The sequence below is a fragment of the Conger conger genome, chromosome 1 (assembly GCF_963514075.1).
Source record: "Conger conger chromosome 1, fConCon1.1, whole genome shotgun sequence".
In the NCBI taxonomy this organism is placed as follows: domain Eukaryota; kingdom Metazoa; phylum Chordata; class Actinopteri; order Anguilliformes; family Congridae; genus Conger; species Conger conger.
Window position 1 is genome coordinate 10,794,811 of NC_083760.1, and position 21,087 is coordinate 10,815,897.

Genomic DNA, 21,087 nt, shown 5'->3' on the forward strand with positions numbered 1-21,087 from the left:
GGAATGAGGAAGCAACTCATTTAGCAAACTTCAGAAAAATTCTCAAGCGACGGGATTCTGTTGTGGGTTGATGACCACCTCGTGACAGTATATAAAACATTACGAGAGAATTACGCATGGTCAGCGTTTCTTTTCTGTCGCATATTTGCCAGAATCCCGTCTGATCTGTCGAGAAGTGAAATGCAGGAGCATAATTTGCGACATTAACGCGCAACAGCGTTATTCGCAATTCCACAAAATTTCTATAGCCTAAAAGAACTACCAATGTTGGCTTTGACCTACATTTTAAATAAGAACCACGCTTGAAAGCAATAAGGCCACATACGTGTTTTAGTAACGCTGAGCAGAATGCAACTTTTCTGAACCACTGAGTTTGTTGGTACTTTGACGTACAAACCATTAAAATTATTTTTAGACATTCTGTAATTGCTATGACAGAAAGTGCCTTTATTGAGCTCGTGTGCACTTAGAATTAATATAGGATAAATATACACAGCACAGGACAACATTAAATCAAAATGTTCTTCCTTTATTTTTTCACTTATAAAAGAATTAAGTTAATTGGGAAACAGTCCAACAAAAGTTCGGCTTACTGTTTTATCCGATGGTCCTTGTTACATTGTATACCTCTGTCCCATAAATGAAAAAAGGATGTAACAAAATGCAAATATCATGTTCACAGAAATAAATATTCAAAAAAAAAAAAATCTTTTTTACAATGACATAATATATATTTATATAATTATATATGGTAAAAACTTTTTTCAAGTTAAGGAAACAAACGCAAAACGTTACACACAGAAACAATGGCAGAATAACAAAATGATGATCGCATGTGTTCATTCCCAAGGCATCAGTAAACCATGGCGATTCAAGAGTCGTTTCCTGTCAGAAATAAATAAATGATATAACCTTGAAATTGTAGTGCATTGCTGTAAATAAAAAATAAAAAAATTATAGTGCAAGTCTTTTTTCTCGCAACTTTTTTTTTTTTTTTTTTTGCAACTTTCAAACAGAACAAATAGGAATGACAATGAAAGCAAATCAAATAGTGTTTTTAACCTAGAGCACCTGCTTTTCTTGTTTACCTGAACCACTATCACACTATTCGTCTTGAATTTCTTGGCAGCAACAAAAAGCTTGATCATGCTTTATGTGAAAACCATGGCCACACCTGTTTTATGTCCATTTTTGGCAAGTGATTTGATAAAACAACCTCTTCTCTACCCTCCTCCGTACCGCCTGAAAAAAAGAAATCGATCCAAACCGCGAGATCATTGTCCGTCAAAAGCCGTCAAGAAATGCATAGAAATCGGCGATGCTGAACTTAAAAATTAAACGTCTAACAGGAATTTAACCGTCATGCAGCATATTTGTGTGTCACGCAGAGCAGGGCAGAGTGTGGTCTGCCTCTACTTGCACTTTATTTCCCTGCTTCCATTTTGCCCCCTTTTGAAAGGGTGTTGGGGATCACCCCACCGTTTTCCGTTTAGTCTGCAGGAGCTGGCTTCCTGCCACTAGGAGGCGCCATTCTCTGGGGGCTGGGCCTTTCGGTTCAGACCTCGGCGCCCAGCTCGATGACCCCGCTCTCAATGATGGGCACCAGCTTGTCCTCCACCTGAACCAGCAGGATGGTCTTGTCGATGTGGGAACGACTGCCTGGATCCCGGCTGAAAGGCACCCATCGGTGAATCACCTGAGACGGGTAAAGAGAGAGAGAGACCGTGTGTGAATCACCTGAGACGGGTAAAGAGAGAGAGACCGTGTGTGAATCACCTGAGACGGGTAAAGAGAGAGAGACCGTGTGTGAATCACCTGAGACGGGTAAAGAGAGAGAGACCGTGTGTGAATCACCTGAGACGGGTAAAGAGGAGAGAGGAGAGAGAGAGAATCACCTGGGACAGGTGCAGAGGAGAGAGAGAATCACCTGGGACAGGTAAAGGGGTGGAGGTGGAGAGAGGAAGATAGAGAGACTGTAAATCACCTGAGAGAGGTAAAGGGGGAGGTGGGGGTAGAGAGAGAGCAAGAGAGAAATAGAGAGAGAATGACATGACAGGTAAAGGTGAGCAGGTAGAGAGAGAGTGATCCTGTGAGGCACATAAAAGGGAGCAGGTGAAGAGTGTGTGTGTGTGCGTGTGCGTATGCGTGCGTGCGTGTGTGAGAGAGTGTGTGTGTGTGTGTGTGTGTGAATCACTTGGGACAGCTAAAGGAGAACAGGTGGACAGAGGAGGCAGGTGCTGTTATTGTGTTGTCATGCAGCGAAAAACCCAACCACACACGTGTCTCAGACAATTACACCCTCTACACAGTAACGCTAACCTTGTGACTATTGGGCAAAGCTGCATTTCAGCAGTTTGCTTAAAAAAAAAAATCAGTTTGTGAAATACATTCCCTGTCAGAAACCTATACAGTGACATACTGTAATGTGCAATGTGTTGCTAGGCAGCAGACCATTCTGTAGTTGATCATGGCTGCTGCCATTATCATAACGCACTTCAGAGTAGTTTTAATGCAAAGTCATTCTCCCATACTCTGACCAGCCATTCCTGAGTGTTTCACAATGTTTTTCTCCTTCTGAACTCCCACCCATCTCTGCAAGCTCGTGGCAGTCTGTATAGTAAAGTACATCCATCTACAAGACACAAACACAGTCTAGCAATAAAGACAGAATGTTTGCAAAATAAAACTTACAAGCCTAATGTGTTGCCAACTGTAATCCATTTCAATGCAAATCAAACTTACTTGAAGCAGTTTTTTTTTCAAATATATAATTTGATTGGTAATGTAAAATTAATAAGTTTATAGCTTCACATTTCCACTTTATTGAATTTGAAAACATGGATTACATTAGTATGTACTTAAGCTGGTCAAATAGAAAGACCTGGGCCAAATACGAACTCGTCTTGGATTGAAATACTTTTCTATGCTTTACTGAGCTTGTCTGGTGTACTGTGACCTTGGAAAAATGATCAAAAACTGCAAACCCGGGTGTCTCGGTGGCGCAGCCTGTAGAGCACTGACCGCATGCTCATTGCGAGCCGCGACGTCGGCGGTTCGAATCCGACCGTCCGACATTTGTCGCATGTCTTCCCCTCTCTCTCGCTCCCATTCTTCCTGTCTCTCTATACTATATACTGTCCAATAAAGCTGAAAAAAGGCCTAAAAAAATATATCTTTAAAAACTGCAAACCCCGCATTCTGGTCCTCTGCCTCAGTGGCACCAGGCAAAATCAATCGAGAACAGAAAAGTGCTCTGAACAACGTATTTGACCCAGGTCTGAAGCTGGTACTGGTCATTATTTCACCGATAGTGCCCTCGCTTAGAGTATATAATATACAGAGACAGTGACGCCAAATAGAAATCAATGGGGAAACATTCCGCTAGACAGAGCAGCCGTTTAGCTGATGTGGGTCTGCTCATTTGGGTCGTTGGTACAGAGAGGAAAACACAGGGTCAGTCAGGTGCCCCGGCAGATGAACCAATGAGAACGGCAGTTGCCAAACGAGGGCGCAAAGATTTTACGTCGGAGCATCCATCCATCCATCCATTATCTGAACCTGCTTATCCTGAACTGGGTCGCAGGGGGGGCTGGAGCCTATCCCAGCATACATTGGGCGAAAGGCAGGAATACACCCTGGACAGGTCGCCAGTCCATCGCAGGGCACACGCACCATTCACTCACACACTCATGCCTACGGGCAATTTAGACTCTCCAATCGGCCTAACCTGCATGTCTTTGGACTGTGGGAGGAAACCGGAGTACCCGGAGGAAACCCACGCAGACACGGGGAGAACATGCAAACTCCGCACAGAGAGGCCCCGGCCGACGGGGATTCGAACCCAGGACCTCCTTGCTGTGAGGCGGCAGTGCTACCCACTGCACACGTCGGAGCATTTTTGGGGAAATAAAAACATCTATATCTTTGTCTGTGTGTTAAGAGGAGAAAAATTGGGCCGCAGGAAAATTAAGTAAAGAATATAGAGAATAGGTTGAACATCAGTATTATGAGTGGAAATATTTTTTATTTGCCGTCATACATGAATGGAGTCCAATGGGAAAATGGGCATTTCTTTTCCCAGTTTTTTCCCTTTTTCCTCCCAATTTGGTAGCCAATTGTACCCCGTCTGATTCAATTAGAGTTAGTGTTAGATACACTGCCCAAACCACATCCCTCGGCGGCCCGAAGGAGAGCGACACGCCTTCTTCAAGCCGTCTCGTCTCATGCTTGTCTTCCGTGATTCCAAGGCGCCCGGGGTGCTTGTTGTGCGGCGATCTACTAACCCTGCCAAGTCCCTCCCTCTGGAGCAGCGAGCCAATTATGCTGCTCCACGTGAGCCGGCCAAACTTGGCTTTTGGCAGGACCGGGAATCGAACCCCGGTCCCCGGTGTGCAACTGCAGCGAACTGCAACCGCGAGTCCACAGCGTCTTAGCCTGTTGCGCCACCGCGGCCCCGAAAATAGGCTTTTTGAGTGAAAATATAGGTATCACCTGGAGGCGCGCCCTTGGCCCCTCGACCCCTCCCCAGGAGCCCCTCACTCACATGTCCCTCCATGCCCTCCAGGGGGCACCAGTCCCTCCAGCAAACCCGTCCGGCCCGCAGCCTCAGCGCCTCCTCGGGCCACTGCAGCTCCTTGCGCTTGGACAGGTTGATGTTCTCCAGAACCTGAGTCACGTCCACGATCTGGGGCCCAGGGCAGCACAGAGAGGGGAGACATTAGTTCAGGCGGTTCAGAGGGCCGCCGGTTCAATCCCGTCCTGGCTGCGCCGAAGTGTCCCTGAGCAAGACACCTAACCCCAACATGCTCCTGGTTGGCGCCTTGCATGGCAGCCAATCGCCGTTGGTGTGTGAGAGTGTGTGTAAGAATGGGTGAATGAGAAGCATCTGTTGTAAAGCGGTTTGGATATAAGTGATAAATTCCAACCATTTACCATTTACCATTTACCACTCTCCCTCTCTCCCACCCTCCCTCCCTCCATCTCTCCCTCTCTCCCTCTCTCCCTCCCTCTCTCCCACCTTCCCTCTCTCCTTCTGTCCCCCTCTCCCTCTCTCTTCCCCTCCCTCCCTCCCTCTCTCCTTCCTTCCCTTTCTCCCTCCCTCCCTCTCCCACTCTCTGCTTCCCTCCCCCCCTCCCTCTCCCTCCCCCCCCTCCCTCCCTCACCTGCACCCTGTAGGAGACGTCGTCCCTGCGCAGGCCCGCGAGGGCCGGGTGGTGGTGGAGCCCGGGGCCGGGGTCGGGGCCCTCGCTGCCCAGCAGGCCCACCAGCGTGTGGCGCTTGCAGGGCGGGATGCTGTGGCTGGAGAGGGAGGCGGAGGGCCCGGGCGGGCCGGGGGCCCCGGCGGGGTCGGGCCCCAGGCGCAGCTGCAGCGAGGCGGGCAGCGTGCGCAGCGACAGCTGGCTGGTGGAGGAGCGGCGGCAGGGCTCCAGGCCCGTGGCCGAGGTGCGCAGGGAGGAGTGGCGGCTGCTGCCGCAGCGGTACGAGGACGACTGGCTGGCCACGGACGCCCGCGCCGGGGAGTGCCGCACCAGCCCCGACTGCACCGACTGGGAGCTCTGACTGGTGCCTGCGGGAGGGGAGGGGAGGAGGGAGGGGAGGGGGGGGGGGGACAGACTCACTGACTCAGGAACTGACTCACTTCACGCGCTGCCTGTTTCTCTGTTCCGGCCAGGGGAGGCTGTCTGAGAGACTCTGCGCTCCCGAGTCATGTGATCCCGTCGCGCCCAAGGCTTACCGGAATCCTTCAGCAGTTAAAAACGAACCTTTCTTTTCAACAGTTAGAAATGAACATTTGTACGGCACAGACGACCCAGAGATAGTGTTTCAAGACCGAAGGCCCTGGGGCACGAACTGAAAGCGTTCCGCATCTGTGAATTTGGTTAATCTAACTTTATCCCGTGTCCAGACTGCGCAGTTGTAAAAGCAGAACTGAATATAACCAAACAGCTGTGGTGTGCAGAAACGCGTTGTGAGACGTCAGAGGAGAAGGGCCACGCTTGTCAAATCTGACAGGAAAGTGACAGTAAGGCAAAAAACCACACATTGCAACAGTGGTATGCAGAAGAGCATCTCCGAACACACAACGCATCATAACTAAGCGGATATGCTACAGCAGAAGACTTAAGTCTAAAAAATAAGTCTAATGAATATCTAATAAAGTGCTCTCTGAGTGTACTTTTTAACACAAGAAGAGATGGAGAGCCTTGTGCAGTGGAATACCATGAGGTGTTGGTCCGGCAAGGTACAAATAAAGGCCAGAAGTAGCTGGTTTTCAGAACCGCACTAAAAACACTAGGGGAAAACACTCGTGTTTAATTGCAAGTTTGAACACGAACAACATGCTTTGCAAACGCTTCATCAAGTTCGCTCCTTTAATGTCAGAAAGTTTTGTTTGTTGAGTTGTTGCGGTTCAGAATACCAGCTATTGCTGGCCTTAATGCGTCCGCCCTGGGTCCCCCCCCCCGGCAGTGTGCTCAGTGGCGCCCCCTGCAGGTCTCACCCAGGGAGTGCGGCTGGTAGGACAGGGGCTGAGCGGGGCCGGTCAGCCCGCCCTGAGAGACCGAGCTCTGCTGGGAGTCGCTCACGCCCGTCCCGTTCCCGCTGGCGCAGGACATGCCCCCGGCCGCGTCCGAATCCTCAATGTTCCCCCCGCTGTTACAACCGGCCCCGCAGCCCTTCCGCAACCTGGGACGAGAGGGGGAGAGAGAGAGAGAGGGAGAGAGAGGGAGATAGAGAGATAGAGATAGAGAGATATGGAGATGGAGAGAGAGAGAGAGAGAAAGAAGAGCTTTACATCACACCATAATGACATCACAGAGCTTAGCCGTGGAATTCACAACTGTAGTGTAAAATGTAGTGTTTTTACTCATCTAATTTAGACCAATGTGGGCAGAAACACATGTATACACAAGCTGTGTATACACCGTGCGAGGTTTGCCACGATTTCGCCGTTGCAGCCAAAATTAGCGAATTGTAGAAGAATTCTTTCACTGTGAGCCTAAATCGGTCTCGGTTAGCTCAGTTTGCGGTTAGGCGAATGAAGCGCACCGTTAAAATGATATCGCTTTCACTTCCGCTCTCAAACTGCTTCGCAGAGCGAATAGCCTTCAAGTTGAGACACCGGTCAGGAGCAATGTAGCTAACATCCGAAAGCAACGTGAGGAAAGAAATCGTGTTTACAATGACCTTTCACAGGCAAAAAAACAACAAAAAAAAAAGATTAGATGGCTGTGTTGGTGGAATAATTCTGCACTGCACTCACACACTGCCGCAGAAGCCAGCAGACACCCACAGAACACCCGCTCTCTCCCCGCGTGCGCGCGTACCTGTGCCAGGTGCTGACGACGAAGCTCCGGATGTTCCCGATGCTGATTGGCCCTCCCAGGATGTGTCCCAGCTGGGCGTGGGAGTTGCAGTAGGAGGTTGTCAGCGGCGACACGTAGATGGGGTAGCCGATTGGCTGGTCGCAGGAGGAGTTGATCATGTTGCGCAGCGCCTGCTTGGCGTTCTGGATGCTTCCGCGCTCGGGGTTCCTGTTCCGCAGGAACACCAGCTCCTGCTGCTGCCCCGCCCACAGCCCGCGGACACACTCCTTATTCACCTGCAGGGGGCAGCGCAGGCACCGCTGAGACTCAAAACACATTTCAAAAGGCTATTCTAAACGCTTTTTTAAACATTTCTGAGCTACCATCATATGACTGGTTGTTCACGCAAGAGGTAGTTCACCGGGTGTGAGCACACCAGTGTGTCCAACTTTCGACAGCCAGGGGCACCTGACACATTGCAGTGCTTGGCAGACATTTGCCGTTTCTCTAATAAAGAGATGGCTTCAGAGTCATGGAAAAGGACACAGATAAGCCTATGAAAATCACCACTGATATTCCAGTTCACCCTTTTCAGGTCGACCTCGCCTCTGTATCAGCGCCCTCATCTCTCTCCTCCACACTGAGGCCCTGCTGTGTGCCAACGAGGTGGTGCCGATCTCTTTTCCTGTCCTCCCTCTCTCCTCCTCCTCCTCTCCTCCTGCTCTCTCCATCTCGCTCTCCTCCTCTCCTCCTGTCATCTCTTCCCTGCTTCTCTCAGTAAGCAGCTGGTTATCGCTGGAAATCTCTCTCTATACACAAATGATTAGTTAATGCTCTGTCTCTGTCCTCTGTCCCCCGTTTCCCCTGTCTGTCTCTGTCTCTGTCTCCCGTTCCTCTGTCTCTGTCTCCGGTTCCTCTGTCTCTGTCTCCGGTTCCTCTGTCTCTGTCTCTGTCTCCCGTTCCCCTGTCTGTCTCTGTCTCTGTCTCTGTCTCTCGTTCCCCTGTCTGTCTCTGTCTCTGTCTCGTCGGTCCTGGCGCACCTTGATGACCCGGAAGCTGAGGTATCGGCGGTTGAGCATGATGATCTTGTACTCGTTGGTGCCTTCGTCCAGGACGTGTCTGAGGGCGAGCAGAGAGGGCGAGTTGGACAGCACCGCGCTCCGCCAGGCCGGGTCGCCCTCGTGCGCGATCACCAGGTTCTGCTGGTGCGTGGAGATGGCCTCGAACAGAACCGCCGGCTCCTCGTACTCATCCGGAGACGTGAAGTGGTCCTTAGAGAGAGAGAGAGCAGGACAGGGGAACAGGGGGGAAGTTAAGGGCGGCTAAGGTACATAACTGGGACCCGCAAGGTCGGTGGTTCTAATCCCAGTGTAGCCACAATAAGATCCGCACAGCCGTCGAGGCCCTTGAGCGAGGCCCTTAACCCTGCATTGCTCCAGGGGAGGATGGTCTCCTGCTTAGTCTAATCAACTGTACATCGCTCTGGATAAGAGCATCAGCCAAATGTCAATAATGTAACGTAATGTAATGTAATGTTAACATCCCTGCAGGGGGAGTGAGGACCAAATACAAAATACCAACGGTAATACTTAAATGACTACGACATTGACATTAGTGCTACACCCAACATGCATGCATGGACACTAGGGTTGCCAGACATTCGAATTTCAAATGATTACTTGTCCAGTCCTAGTAATCGATGGAAGACATTTACTGGGAGTTTGAATTTGAATTTGCATGCTAAGCAACTCCCAGCACGTTGTCCGGTTTTTTACAAATTGTAAATCTGGAAGCCCAAGCATGCACACCGCTCGCACAGGGACGGTACAGATGTACACACTCAGAATCGGGTGTTAAAACCCTGTGTGTGGGTTTAGGCTGTACCTGGTGCGGTTTGAGTGACAGACTCGGGTGTTAAAACCCTGTGTGTGGGTTTAGGCTGTACCTGGTGCAGTTTGAGTGACAGACTCGGGTGTTAAAACCCTGTGTGTGGGTTTAGGCTGTACCTGGTGCGGTTTGAGTGACAGACTCGGGTGTTAAAACCCTGTGTGTGGGTTTAGGCTGTACCTGGTGCAGTTTGAGTGACAGACTCGGGTGTTAAAACCCTGTGTGTGGGTTTAGGCTGTACCTGGTGCGGTTTGAGTGACAGACTCGGGTGTTAAAACCCTGTGTGTGGGTTTAGGCTGTACCTGGTGCGGTTTGAGTGACATACTCGGGCGTTAAAACCCTGTGTGTGGGTTTAGGCTGTACCTGGTGCGGTTTGAGTGACAGACTCGGGTGTTAAAACCCTGTGTGTGGGTTTAGCCTGTACCTGGTGCGGTTTGAGTGACAGACTCGGGTGTTAAAACCCTGTGTGTGGGTTTAGGTCGTACCTGGTGCAGTTTGAGTGACAGACTCAGGTGTTAAAACCCTGTGTGTGGGTTTAGGCTGTACCTGGTGCAGTTTGAGTGACATACTCGGGTGTTAAAACCCTGTGTGTGGGTTTAGGTCGTACCTGGTGCAGTTTGAGTGACAGAATCAGGTGTTAAAACCCTGTGTGTGGGTTTAGGCTGTACCTGGTGCGGTTTGAGTGACAGACTCGAGTGTTAAAACCCTGTGTGTGGGTTTAGGCCGTACCTGGTGCAGTTTGAGTGACAGAATCGGGTGTTAAAACCCTGTGTGTGGGTTTAGGCTGTATCTGGTGCAGTTTGAGTGACAGACTCGGGTGTTAAAACCCTGTGTGTGGGTTTAGGCTGTACCTGGTGCGGTTTGAGTGACAGACTCGAGTGTTAAAACCCTGTGTGTGGGTTTAGGCCGTACCTGGTGCGGTTTGAGTGACAGACTCGGGTGTTAAAACCCTGTGTGTGGGTTTAGGCCGTACCTGGTGCGGTTTGAGTGACAGACTCGGGTGTTAAAACCCTGTGTGTGGGTTTAGGCCGTACCTGGTGCGGTTTGAGTGACATACTCGGGTGTTAAAACCCTGTGTGTGGGTTTAGGCCGTACCTGGTGCGGTTTGAGTGACATACTCGGGTGTTAAAACCCTGTGTGTGGGTTTAGGTCGTACCTGGTGCAGTTTGAGTGACATACGGATTCCGGGCACCACCACCTTCCTCAGCAGCTCCATGTCGGCGAAGATCCACTCGTCCCTGACGGACGAGATGCGGAAGTCGCCCTTGAAGAGCGCGTGCAGCCCGTACAGGAAGGACTCCAGGTTACTGCGTGAGAAAGGAAATGATGTCACTCAGAGCAGCAGAGCAGGATGTGACGCGTTCACATCGGAGCTAACGTTACGCATCGCCGACGTTACGCACGCCGACCGTTTACAAACAGTTCTGTGATCGCAGAATCACTTCCCGTTTTATAAACTAAACATCCCTAAACATCCCGTAACGATGCATAAACCAAAAAGCAGGAAATTAGTGTTATGTAACACAGAGACCGCTCTGAACGAATGGGAAGTTTGATATGGGAGTTCTGACCAATCAGAGGCCCTCACCTGGACATGTGATGCGAGGCCGTGCCCAGCGCCCGGCGGCCCAGCACACACAGACCGTAGCACAGAGTCACCAGGGCCGAGTCCTTCTCACTCTCCAGGTGCTGCGGGCGAGAGACACACACACACGCACGCACATGCACATGCACGCACACACGCACACGCACGCACACACGCACACCCCCACACACGCAAGCACACGCACGCACCCCCACACACATACACACACATACACACATATACACACACATACACACACGCATACACATGCGCACACACACGCATGCACATACACGCACACACACACGCACGCACGCACCCCCACACACATACACACACGCATACACATGCACACACACGCACACACACGCACGCACATGCGCACACACACGCACATGCATGCACATACACGTACGCACACGCACGCACACGCACGCACCCCCACACACATACACACACATACACACACGCATACACATGCGCACACACACGCATGCACATACACGCACACACACACACACACACGCACCCCCCCCCACACACACACACACACACACACACACACACACTTTATTCAACATTCTCATGTAACATTGAGGGCGGGACCCTTATTTACAATGGTGCTAAGGTACAATGAAACAACTGAAAATAATAATAATTAATAATAATGATTTTTGTCTAGCTGACGCTTTTATCCAAAGCAGTGTGGGGTTACAGGCCTTGCTCAAGGGCCCAACAGCTGAGCTCAGCTACAGGCTGCCCTGTAATAATAATTAATAAAATAAAGTTCAATAGTTACAAACAGGTACAGTCTCGATTGGCTTAGTTTTAGTATTATTTGCAGTTCATTCCTGGTACGAGGGGCACAGAATTGAAAGGTTTTTCCAAGTTCTTGGTTAACTGGCGGTACATGGAGCATTAGGCAATCCTGAGTGCAAGTTTAATCATTTCCATTATTCTTAACCAAGGGCGATGACACATAGAAGGATCGTTTCCAAAGAAAGGCTTTCTAAATCCACAAAAACACCCACTCTGGTCATGTGACCAGGCGTAACTGGGAGTGGAGTTCAAAAGAAGGGCAAACTCCCTGCCAGAAAAAAAAAAAAAACCTAATGCAATAACTTAAAAGAAAATCAGCACAAGAGGAGACATTAGATGGATTAAAAAAACACACATTGCGACTAAATTTTCTGGTAATAATTGACTTTGTACTTTCACCACATTACCGTCGACTTGCACTGAAAGGAGTTTGATGAAACACCAATACTGGAGCCAGCCACACGGGGCGCCAGTGAGAGCCGTCTCGGGACAGGACCCCGAAAAGCGGAGCCCGGGTTTTCGGCCGCGGCCTCACCTTGGGCCTGCGGGAGTTGCAGTACTGGATCCAGCCCAGGTAGACGCCGCAGAAGCTGTCCCGGGAGATGCCCGCCAGCCGGTGGTCGTAGTCCTCGTCGATGTTGGGGTTGAAGGTGGGGTCCAGGTCCACGTAGTTCCGCTCGCCGCAGCAGCGCAGGCCCTCCTGCATGGCCTCGTTCCCCAGCCACTCCTCCAGCCGCGACGACGCCGTCACGTAGTAGATGATGCCCTGATCCGCCGAGGTCAGAGGTCAAAGGGTCAAGCGCCGGCTCACAGGCAGTCAAAGGTCAAAGGTTAAGTGGGCGACATGGCTCAGGCAGTAAGAGCAGTTGTCTGGCAGTCGGAGGGTTGCCGGTTCGATCCCCCGCCCGGGCTGTGTCGAAGTGTCCCTGAGCAAGACACCTAACCCCCAAATGCTCCTTACGAGCTGGTTGGCGCCTTGCATGGCAGCCAATCGCCGTCGGTGTGTGAGTGTGTGTTTGAATGGGTGAATGGAGAAGCATCAATTGTACAGCGCTTTGGATAAAGGCGCTATATAAATGCCTGCCAAGTATAGACTCAAAAGGCAGTGTTGCCAATTTTGGGGGGAATTGTCTCCAAATCTGCCTGCTGCTGTTTGAGAACCAAGAGGACCACCTAGGACTCGAACGACTTGTTGGGTCACGTGTGACACTTCCCCCACTGTGTATTTTAATATACAGTTTATACAATATACATTTATTTTTTTTAGTTACAATTAAGAGACTTTTTGGGGAATTTCAGTCGGTGGGGTTTGGCAACACTGCTCCCAGGCTCTGTATCTACTTTTCTGGATGTGTGACCAAAGGATTCGAAACCAAATCGAACCCAAATTGTCGAAAGGCTCACCGGGAGTTGTTTTTGGTGTCAATACTGGAAAACAAGCACTTATTTTTCAGCATCATACCAAATATTTAACAGACAATTTCTAAACAGGACAAAAATTTACAGGCAAATATCCCGCAATCTGTCCTTTAAAAACGATCAATCCTAATCATCCCACTTTCGTGTCAAAGAATTCCTGTCAAATCAATACAAACTGGCCAAGCCAGTGAGAATAACGCGCAGGGGCCGGTGGACTGCAGCAGGCTAGCCGAACGCGCGCCGCGCGCTCTGGCTCCGGCCGTTTCCGGAAGGCTCCGCGGCCCTCACCTTGACGTAGTAGGTGGTGAGGATGCGCCGCAGGTCGAACACCTGCAGCATGGAGGCGGCGCTGTTGTCGGTGATGCTGTAGCCCTCCAGGACGTACTTGGTGACCAGCACCTCCCAGGCCAGCCAGCGCTGGCCGAAGGCGGCGTTGAAGGAGAGCGCGTGCGGCAGGTGCCCCGGCTCACAGCAGCAGCACCCCTCGTCCTCCTCCACCCCCTCCGTGATGGCCTCCACCTCCCTCTGCTGGCAGTACGTCCCTGAGAGAGGGAGGGGGGGGGGGGGGGGGGAGAGAGAGGGACAGGGAGGGACAGGGAGGGAGAGAGCAAGAGGGAGAGGTGGAGAGGGAGAGAGAGGGACAGGGAGGGAGAGGGAGAGGGAGAGAGGGAGAGAGAGGGAGAGAGAGGGAGAGAGAGGGAGAGAGAGGGAGAGAGGGAGAGAGGGAGAGAGGGAGAGAGAGGGAGAGAGAGGGAGAGAGAGGGAGAGAGGGAGAGAGAGGGACAGGGAGGGAGAGGGAGAAAGAGGGAGAGAGAGGGACAGGGAGGGAGAGAGAGCGACAGGGAGGGAGAGAGGGAGGGAGAGGGAGAAAGAGGGAGAGAGAGGGACAGGGAGGGAGAGAGAGGGGGGAAAGAGGGAGAGAGAGGGACAGGGAGGGAGAGAGCAAGAGCGGTGGAGACGGAGAGAAGGATGGGAAAAGGGAGGACGGGGAGGGAGAGAGAAAGATGGGAGAAAGTAAGGTAGAGAGAAAGGGAGGAGAACAGAAAGAGGGAGAGGTAGAGAGGGGAAGAGGGAGAGGGGGAACAGAAGTAAGTACCATCAGGAGGTAAGTGCATCAGTCCGTACCTCCATGAGTGACCCCCCCACTCGCCCGCCCTCCTACACTGCCCCCCACCCCCCTACTCACCCCTGAACTCCAGCCCCCGCAGCTGGAAGGTGACCAGGCCGTTGCCGATCTCCACCAGGTGCACCAGGGCGTTGAGGTAGTCGGAGGCCAGGATGAAGCAGTCGCCCGTGCCGTAGTTCCCCCAGCGCCCCAGCAGCAGGTCCCCGCACAGGCTGTGCTGCAGGGAGCGCGTCAGGTGCTCGTAGAAGATGGAGTTCAGGTTGTTATCGTCCGAGCCTGGGGATCGCACGCAGAGCGCAGAGCCGTTTCAGCACCGAGGAGACGCTCCGGCGCGGAGAAACATCGACAAACAACCGGGCTTTAAACTCAAGACACCCGAGAGGAAATGGGCGCTTTCAGTCCCAAGCCCAATACGCTCAAATCCCAAGGGGTTTTGGCTTTGGTTGAGAAAATTGCTAAAAATTGTATAGCAGCCATTTTGATAGGTTTATAAGGTTGAGAGTGCCATACGGTAGTTCAGGTAAAATTCTTATGAGATTATTTCTGTGGCGGGTTATATGCTTGGGTGCTGTATGGTACTCTTGGGACTGACAGGGTTAAAGCTCTGACAACTCACTTACAAAATCCAAATTTAATCACTTCAATATCAACCGAGTGTGAAATTAAGCAAAAAACATGATAATCTCCTAACTGCAAATGTAAGATGGGAAGACATATTCTTTTCTGAAGGTCATAAATGACTTGATTTATGTATCACACCTTTACTGAGGTAACCGTACCTGGGTTCCGGTCCAGCTGAGAGGCCAGCCTGGTGTTTGAGTGATCCACTCTCTTTGTGCTGCAAGAGAAAACCCACCAGACAGGAACCATGTCAGCACCTCCAGTATAACGGCTGATATAATAAACTGCGTAATGTGATTTATCAAAAACGGACACTGTAATTCAGGATACGGCTGGTGTATCCTGGAGACAGGAGAGAGAGAGAGAGAGAGAGAGAGAGAGAGAGAGAGAGAGAGAGAGAGAGAGATAGAGAGATAGAGAGAAGAGAGAGAGGGAGAGAGAGGAAGAGAGAGAGATAGAGAGAGAGAACATACTTGTAGTCTCTCTCCCAGAACTTCACGGGTCTGACGTAAGAGGTGATGAAGATGGCACTGCCCAGGAAGGGGTTCAGGGGCGTGGAGAAGACGGCAGAGACCACAGCCTGGACGAATAGCATGGCAGAGTCTGAGAGAGGTCAGGGGTCAAGGATAAACAACGCTCTCAGGTGTGTGTGTGTGTGTGTGTGTGTGTGTGTGTGTGTGTGACCACAATTTGGCTGGAAATGCATAAACCCCCAGATTCCTTACTGCGGATCCTTGCGGAATTCCTGTGGAATCACTGAGGTAACCGGATTAATGGGACGAATGAGGGTGGTTTTCCAATGAGGTGAGGAGATTTAGTGGAGTTGGCAACCAAACCACAGTCTCCCACTCCATGACACAGCCACATTACAACACTGCTAAAACCTCTAAAATGTCTGGGTTGGGATTGGCTCAGTCGGTAAGAGCAGTCGGAGGGTCACCAGTTCCGTGAGCTAGACACCTAACCCCCAAATTCTCCTGAGGAGCTGGTTGGTGCCTTGCATGGCAGCTAATCGCCGTTTGTGTGTGAGTGTGTGTGAAAGAGAGGCATCAAGTGTACATTTATTTGGGATAAAGGCACTATAGAAATACCAACCATTTACCATCTCAGGCTCTCTAATGAGCTGAACTGTCCTGTAACAGTACTGCCCCCACTGACACAGCCTTCGCTAACAGGCCATGATATTACTGAGACCCTTATTCCGCTCTCAGTGTCAGTGACCCCGTCCAGGTGGCGGTAACCCGTGGCGGTAACCCGGGGCGCCGCGGGCGGAAGGATACGAGGCACGGCGAAGGGCTGGGCGAAGGCGTGGAAGGCGGAGCCCCAGGTGATCTGCCACGGCGCGATGTAGGTGTAGACGAAGCGCAGCTTGTAGAAGAGCTCCCACAGCTGAGGCACAAACACAACGGCACGTCAACGACACGTCAACGGCACGTCAACGGCACGTCGACGACACGTCAACGGCACGTCAACGGCACGTCAAAGGCACGTCAAAGGCACGTCCTCCGACCGCCCGCCAACGCACCCCGCGGAGGACACGCCGTGTAACAACAAGCCCCGTCCACCACATGCCACGCCTCAACAGGCCCCGCCTACCACACGCAGTGTATCAACAAGCCCCGCCCACCAATACAGCTGACACAGACTGGTGAAAAAAAAACAAACAAAAAAACACGCCCACAACCCCCACCAGACTCCCAACAGTGAGTCGCAGCGATCCAAAATGTCCGCTGCAAAATGTCTGCTCCTTTCCTCCACTCCTCTCCGTTACCTGCCAGCATTTTCGTGCTTTTGTGCGGCTTTGTACGCTGTCCCACTTCTGAGGGAGGATACAAGTGGAAGAACGGAGGATACATTCTATTGAGTATTGAGATGGACCCTCTGATGGACCTATAAGCACCACAGAAGCCCCCCCCCTCACCTTGCTGAAGATGATGGACATGAGGAAGAGGTCGAGCAGCAGGGTCTCGGACAGGGCGCGGTAGTCGAAGGTGAAGAAGAGCACGGTGAAGAGCACGGTGACGTACTGGTACGTGGGGCTGCTGAAGGAGGACCTCAGGAGCTTCAGCCCGGCCACCGTGATCATCAGAGCCCCCACCCTGAGACATGGAGAGAGGGAGCCAGTGGGCACAGAGCGGGGAAACGCACCAGGGTAAGCCGGCCCCCCGTGCGTTTCAGCCAAGAGAGCAGCAGAGAGTATCCACCAATCACTGAAGGTGGTGTTCCACTGGTTGTTACCAACGCACTCTGTGATTGGTGGGGTTCCTCTCCACTCTCTATCAGTAAGATATCGTCAGAACTGCCGTACCTCCATTTTAACATCTCTTTTAAACATACAGGGCAGGTTTTCACGGACACAGATTAAGCTCAGCGCTGGACTAAATTCCGTTTAGCATGGATAATCTCCATTCAAAATTGAATTTAGTTCAAGACTAGGCTTAATCTGTCTGTGAAAAGTGGCCGTGTATGTGTTCAAAGGAAAGGATTAGGTTTTCTGCTGACAACTGGAGAGAATTTGAATAACCATGCAAAGGGATTCATAGGCTTATGAAAGCAGGTTGAGTCACCAGTGAAAGGTAAAAGACGGGCAAGACGGGCAGAGGGACAGACAGACAGACAGACAGGCAGGCAGGCAGACAGACAGACAGGCAGGCAGACAGACAGACAGGCACAAGAAGAAGGAAGCTCACTCAGTGTCGAGCTTCTTGGCGAGTTCGCGGGCGCTGCCACTCAGCTCGTTGAGGATGACGAGCGGGTAGAGCACGTTCTTCTCCGCGAACAGCAGCCACACGTGCAGCCTCTCGAACCACATCACGTACGCCGCGCCTGCAAAGCCAAAGGTCACGGGTCAAAGGTCATAAATCAACTGCTACACACAAAGTCATTTCAAAAACAAATTCATGTGACAAAGGAACTGACAGGACAACAGGATCTTGTGATGACACCACTTAGCCCTTTGCACCGCACCATAAAACACCGAAATGAAACGTTAAAGAGATAAAGATGAAGCGATCTCGAGGGAATTTCCCTCGCTCCCGGCTCGCGAGGGGGAGAAACCGGGAGGACTTACCCCTGACCTCGAACTGATAGTACTCCTTGGTCTTGAGCAGCGGGTGGGAGAAGCAGTACCACGGCAGCTGCTTGCGCACCTGAGGCAGCAGGTAGTGCGTGAGCAGCCCCACCGTGCCCACCAGTGCATAGAGGACATAGCTCAGAAAGGGCTGCAGAGAGAGAGAGAGAGACCACCATAGAGTTCACAGACTCGCTGATTCAGGCACATTACATTGCAGAGAAGCCACCATAGAGTTCACAAACTCACCGATGCAGGCACATTACATGATGGAGACAACACCATAGTGTTCACAAACTCACCGATTCAGCTACATTACATTACAGAGAAGCCACCAGAGTTCACAAACTCACCGATGCAGGCACATTACATGATGGAGACAACACCATAGTGTTCACAAACTCACCGATTCAGCTACATTACATTACAGAGAAGCCACCATAGAGTTCACAAACTCACCGATTCAGGCACATTACATGATGGAGACAACACCATAGTGTTCACAAACTCACCGATTCAGGCACATTACATGATGGAGACAACACCATAGTGTTCACAAACTCACCGATTCAGGCACATTACATGATGGAGACAACACCATAGTGTTCACAAACTCACCGATTCAGCTACATTACATTACAGAGAAGCCACCAGAGTTCACAAACTCACCGAATCAGGTACAGTACATTACAGAGAAACCACCATAGAGTTCACAAGCTCACCAATTCAGGTACTTTACAATACAGAGAAGCCACCATAGAGTTGACAAACTCGCCAATGCAGGTACACTACATTATAGAGAAGCCACATAGAGTTCACAAGCTCACCAATTCAGGTACACTACAATACAGTGAAAACCACCATAGAGGTCACAAGCTCACCAATTCAGGTACACTACAATACAGTGAAAACCACCATAGAGGTCACAAGCTCACCAATTCAGGTACATTCTATTCTGAGTAATTCTAACAAGCTGAGCAATTCTATAGAGAAACATGCTTGCCAACACATGCCAACTACAATGATGTCAAATTATACAATGTGTGGATCCTTTTCCTTCTAGTGAACACCACAGTGTTTTTGTTTTCTTCAGTCTAATACAGACACTAGTGCGTAAACACACACATTTGAGGGAAGACTAAAAGAGGCTTAATTAAGGCACAGTGCACAGAGCGCCCCCTACCTGCAGGGCGATGAACACGGTGCTGACGTGGATGGCGAAGTAGAGGACAGCAATGACGACGCACACGATCAGGTCTGACTGCAGCCTCTCGTTCTGCAGCGGGAGGAGGAGGAGGAGGAGGAGGAAGAGGGTCAGTAAGATGTGCCCAAACTCCTCATCGTGAAGGTCTTCCGCTCTAGCTCATCTCTAGCTCTACTGGCGCTTACTTACCGTGCGAAATACACTTTTCTAAGCCTCTTTGGGAACTGCTAAATGACTCAAATGAGACTGTAACCACTTCAGCTAGGAGTCAGAGCTGTGACTGAGATTTATGTGATTAGTCCCCAAAGGCAAATTAAGGGCTAAAATCAGCTTAACATAATTAATCTTAGAGTGAGAAGTGCTCATTTTTGTGAATTTGCTTGAATGAGTTTATGGACAGACGGAAATAGAAGGCAGCTTGAATGTATTCACATGCAGAGTTTGGAAAACCTGCCTGACCTCTGTATTCGCAGCAAGGTTAACAAGCCTTAGCTGTAGCCTTGCTTAGCTGCAGCCTTGCTACACATGTGTGTGTGTGTGTGTGTGTGTGTGAAGGGAGGGTGTGTGTGTGTGTGTGTGTGCGCGTGTGTGTGTGTGTGTGTGTGTGTGTGTAGGGAGGGTGTGTGTGTGTGTGTGCGCGTGTGTGTGTGTGTGTGTGTGTGTGTGTAGGGAGGGTGTGTGTGTGTGTGTGTGTGTGTGTGTGTGTGTGTGTGTGTGTGTGTGTGTGTAGGCAGCAGTCAGACCCACCACAGAGCTCCTCAGCTTCTCTGGCAGGGGGTCCTGCACTTCAGACAGGGGGTCCTCTGGGTTCTTGTCCTTCAGGTTGGGGAAGATCTTAGACTGCACCAGGGAGCTGTAGAGAGAAACACTACACATCAGCACTGCTTTAACACTCATGCCCACTCAAACAGGGGCAGCAGTGAATACATCAGGATATGCTTACATGCTTAAGCAGCTTTTCATCTTTCTAAAACTGATGACCCTGACATGTCAAAATGAGATCCAAACAGGATTTACGTTTCAGCAAGGTTTTAATTGAGAATTAGATAGACACATGCAGCAGAAGGGAGCTGGTGAGGCCCAGATTTTTCTCTGAATCACAGAATCACCATTTCTCTCTCAAATTTCATCTCTAGATGATGACCATTTAAAAAAAGTAATAAATAAAGAAATAATACAAAAATGTATTTAAAAAAAACAGCCATCTTGAATGTCTTTCCTTTTTTGACAAAAAATCAGACTATAACATGGCTGCCATGGGAACTGTGAAGGTGCTGAAATCAGCCTTTGGAGGGTTGCCAGATTCGTCGTATCCCCCTAGGCTGAAGGCAGCACCCGGTTGCCAGACTCACATGAGGACGGAGGGGTCACTGCTCTGCCGGCTAAGATGGTAGGACACAGCCACCAGGAGGCCGCAGAACACAGAGAACAGCACAGGGATGTGCTGGGCGTCCCACGTCTCCTGCAACACAGACACAGTTCAGCAACACAGCATCACACACAGTACAGCCTCAACAGACACAGTTCAGCAACACAGCAACAGACACAGTACAGCCTCAACAGACACAGTTCAGCAACACAGACACAGTTCAGCAAGACAGCAACAGACACAGTACAGCCTCAACAGACACAGTTCAGCAACACAGACACAGTTCAGCAACACAGACACAGTTCAGCAACACAGACACAGTTCAGCAACACAGCAACACACACAGTACAGCCTCAACAGACACAGTTCAGCAACACAGACACAGTTCAGCAACACAGCAACACACACAGTACAGCCTCAACAGACACAGTTCAGCAACACAGACACAGTTCAGCAACACAGCAACACACACAGTACAGCCTCAACAGACACAGGTCAGCAACACAGCCGCAACACAGACACCGTTCAGCAACACAGTCGCAACAGCTCCAACAGTCTAGGACAGGGGTTGGCAACCCTGGTCCTGGACAGCCGTAGGGCGTTTTTGTTTTCACCTCAAAATCAGCAACCGATTCAGACAAGAGAAACGCAAATTGAGTTAACCGTGTGATTAACTGCTTCGT

General features: G+C 50.7%; 1 protein-coding gene across 2 annotated transcripts in view; it reads right to left on the reverse strand.

Annotated features, from left to right (window-relative positions):
- Positions 1-508: 508 nt before the first annotated feature.
- Positions 509-21,087, reverse strand: part of pcnx1 (pecanex 1) — a 58,265-nt gene continuing 37,686 nt past the window's right edge. For both annotated transcript variants that reach the window (XM_061242610.1, XM_061242601.1), the window contains exons 17-36: positions 20,388-20,497; positions 19,783-19,888; positions 19,015-19,107; positions 17,832-17,982; positions 17,452-17,587; positions 16,683-16,860; positions 16,042-16,150; positions 15,235-15,364; positions 14,920-14,978; positions 14,201-14,416; positions 13,303-13,556; positions 12,131-12,361; positions 10,780-10,880; positions 10,348-10,498; positions 8,345-8,575; positions 7,326-7,600; positions 6,500-6,684; positions 5,163-5,566; positions 4,544-4,684; positions 509-1,696 (exon numbers count right to left, since the gene is read on the reverse strand). In XM_061242610.1, the coding sequence (XP_061098594.1) occupies positions 1,556-1,696; positions 4,544-4,684; positions 5,163-5,566; positions 6,500-6,684; positions 7,326-7,600; positions 8,345-8,575; positions 10,348-10,498; positions 10,780-10,880; positions 12,131-12,361; positions 13,303-13,556; positions 14,201-14,416; positions 14,920-14,978; positions 15,235-15,364; positions 16,042-16,150; positions 16,683-16,860; positions 17,452-17,587; positions 17,832-17,982; positions 19,015-19,107; positions 19,783-19,888; positions 20,388-20,497 (3,402 nt within the window). In that variant the 3' untranslated portion in view covers positions 509-1,555. The remainder of the gene's footprint in view (positions 1,697-4,543; positions 4,685-5,162; positions 5,567-6,499; positions 6,685-7,325; positions 7,601-8,344; positions 8,576-10,347; positions 10,499-10,779; positions 10,881-12,130; positions 12,362-13,302; positions 13,557-14,200; positions 14,417-14,919; positions 14,979-15,234; positions 15,365-16,041; positions 16,151-16,682; positions 16,861-17,451; positions 17,588-17,831; positions 17,983-19,014; positions 19,108-19,782; positions 19,889-20,387; positions 20,498-21,087) is intronic.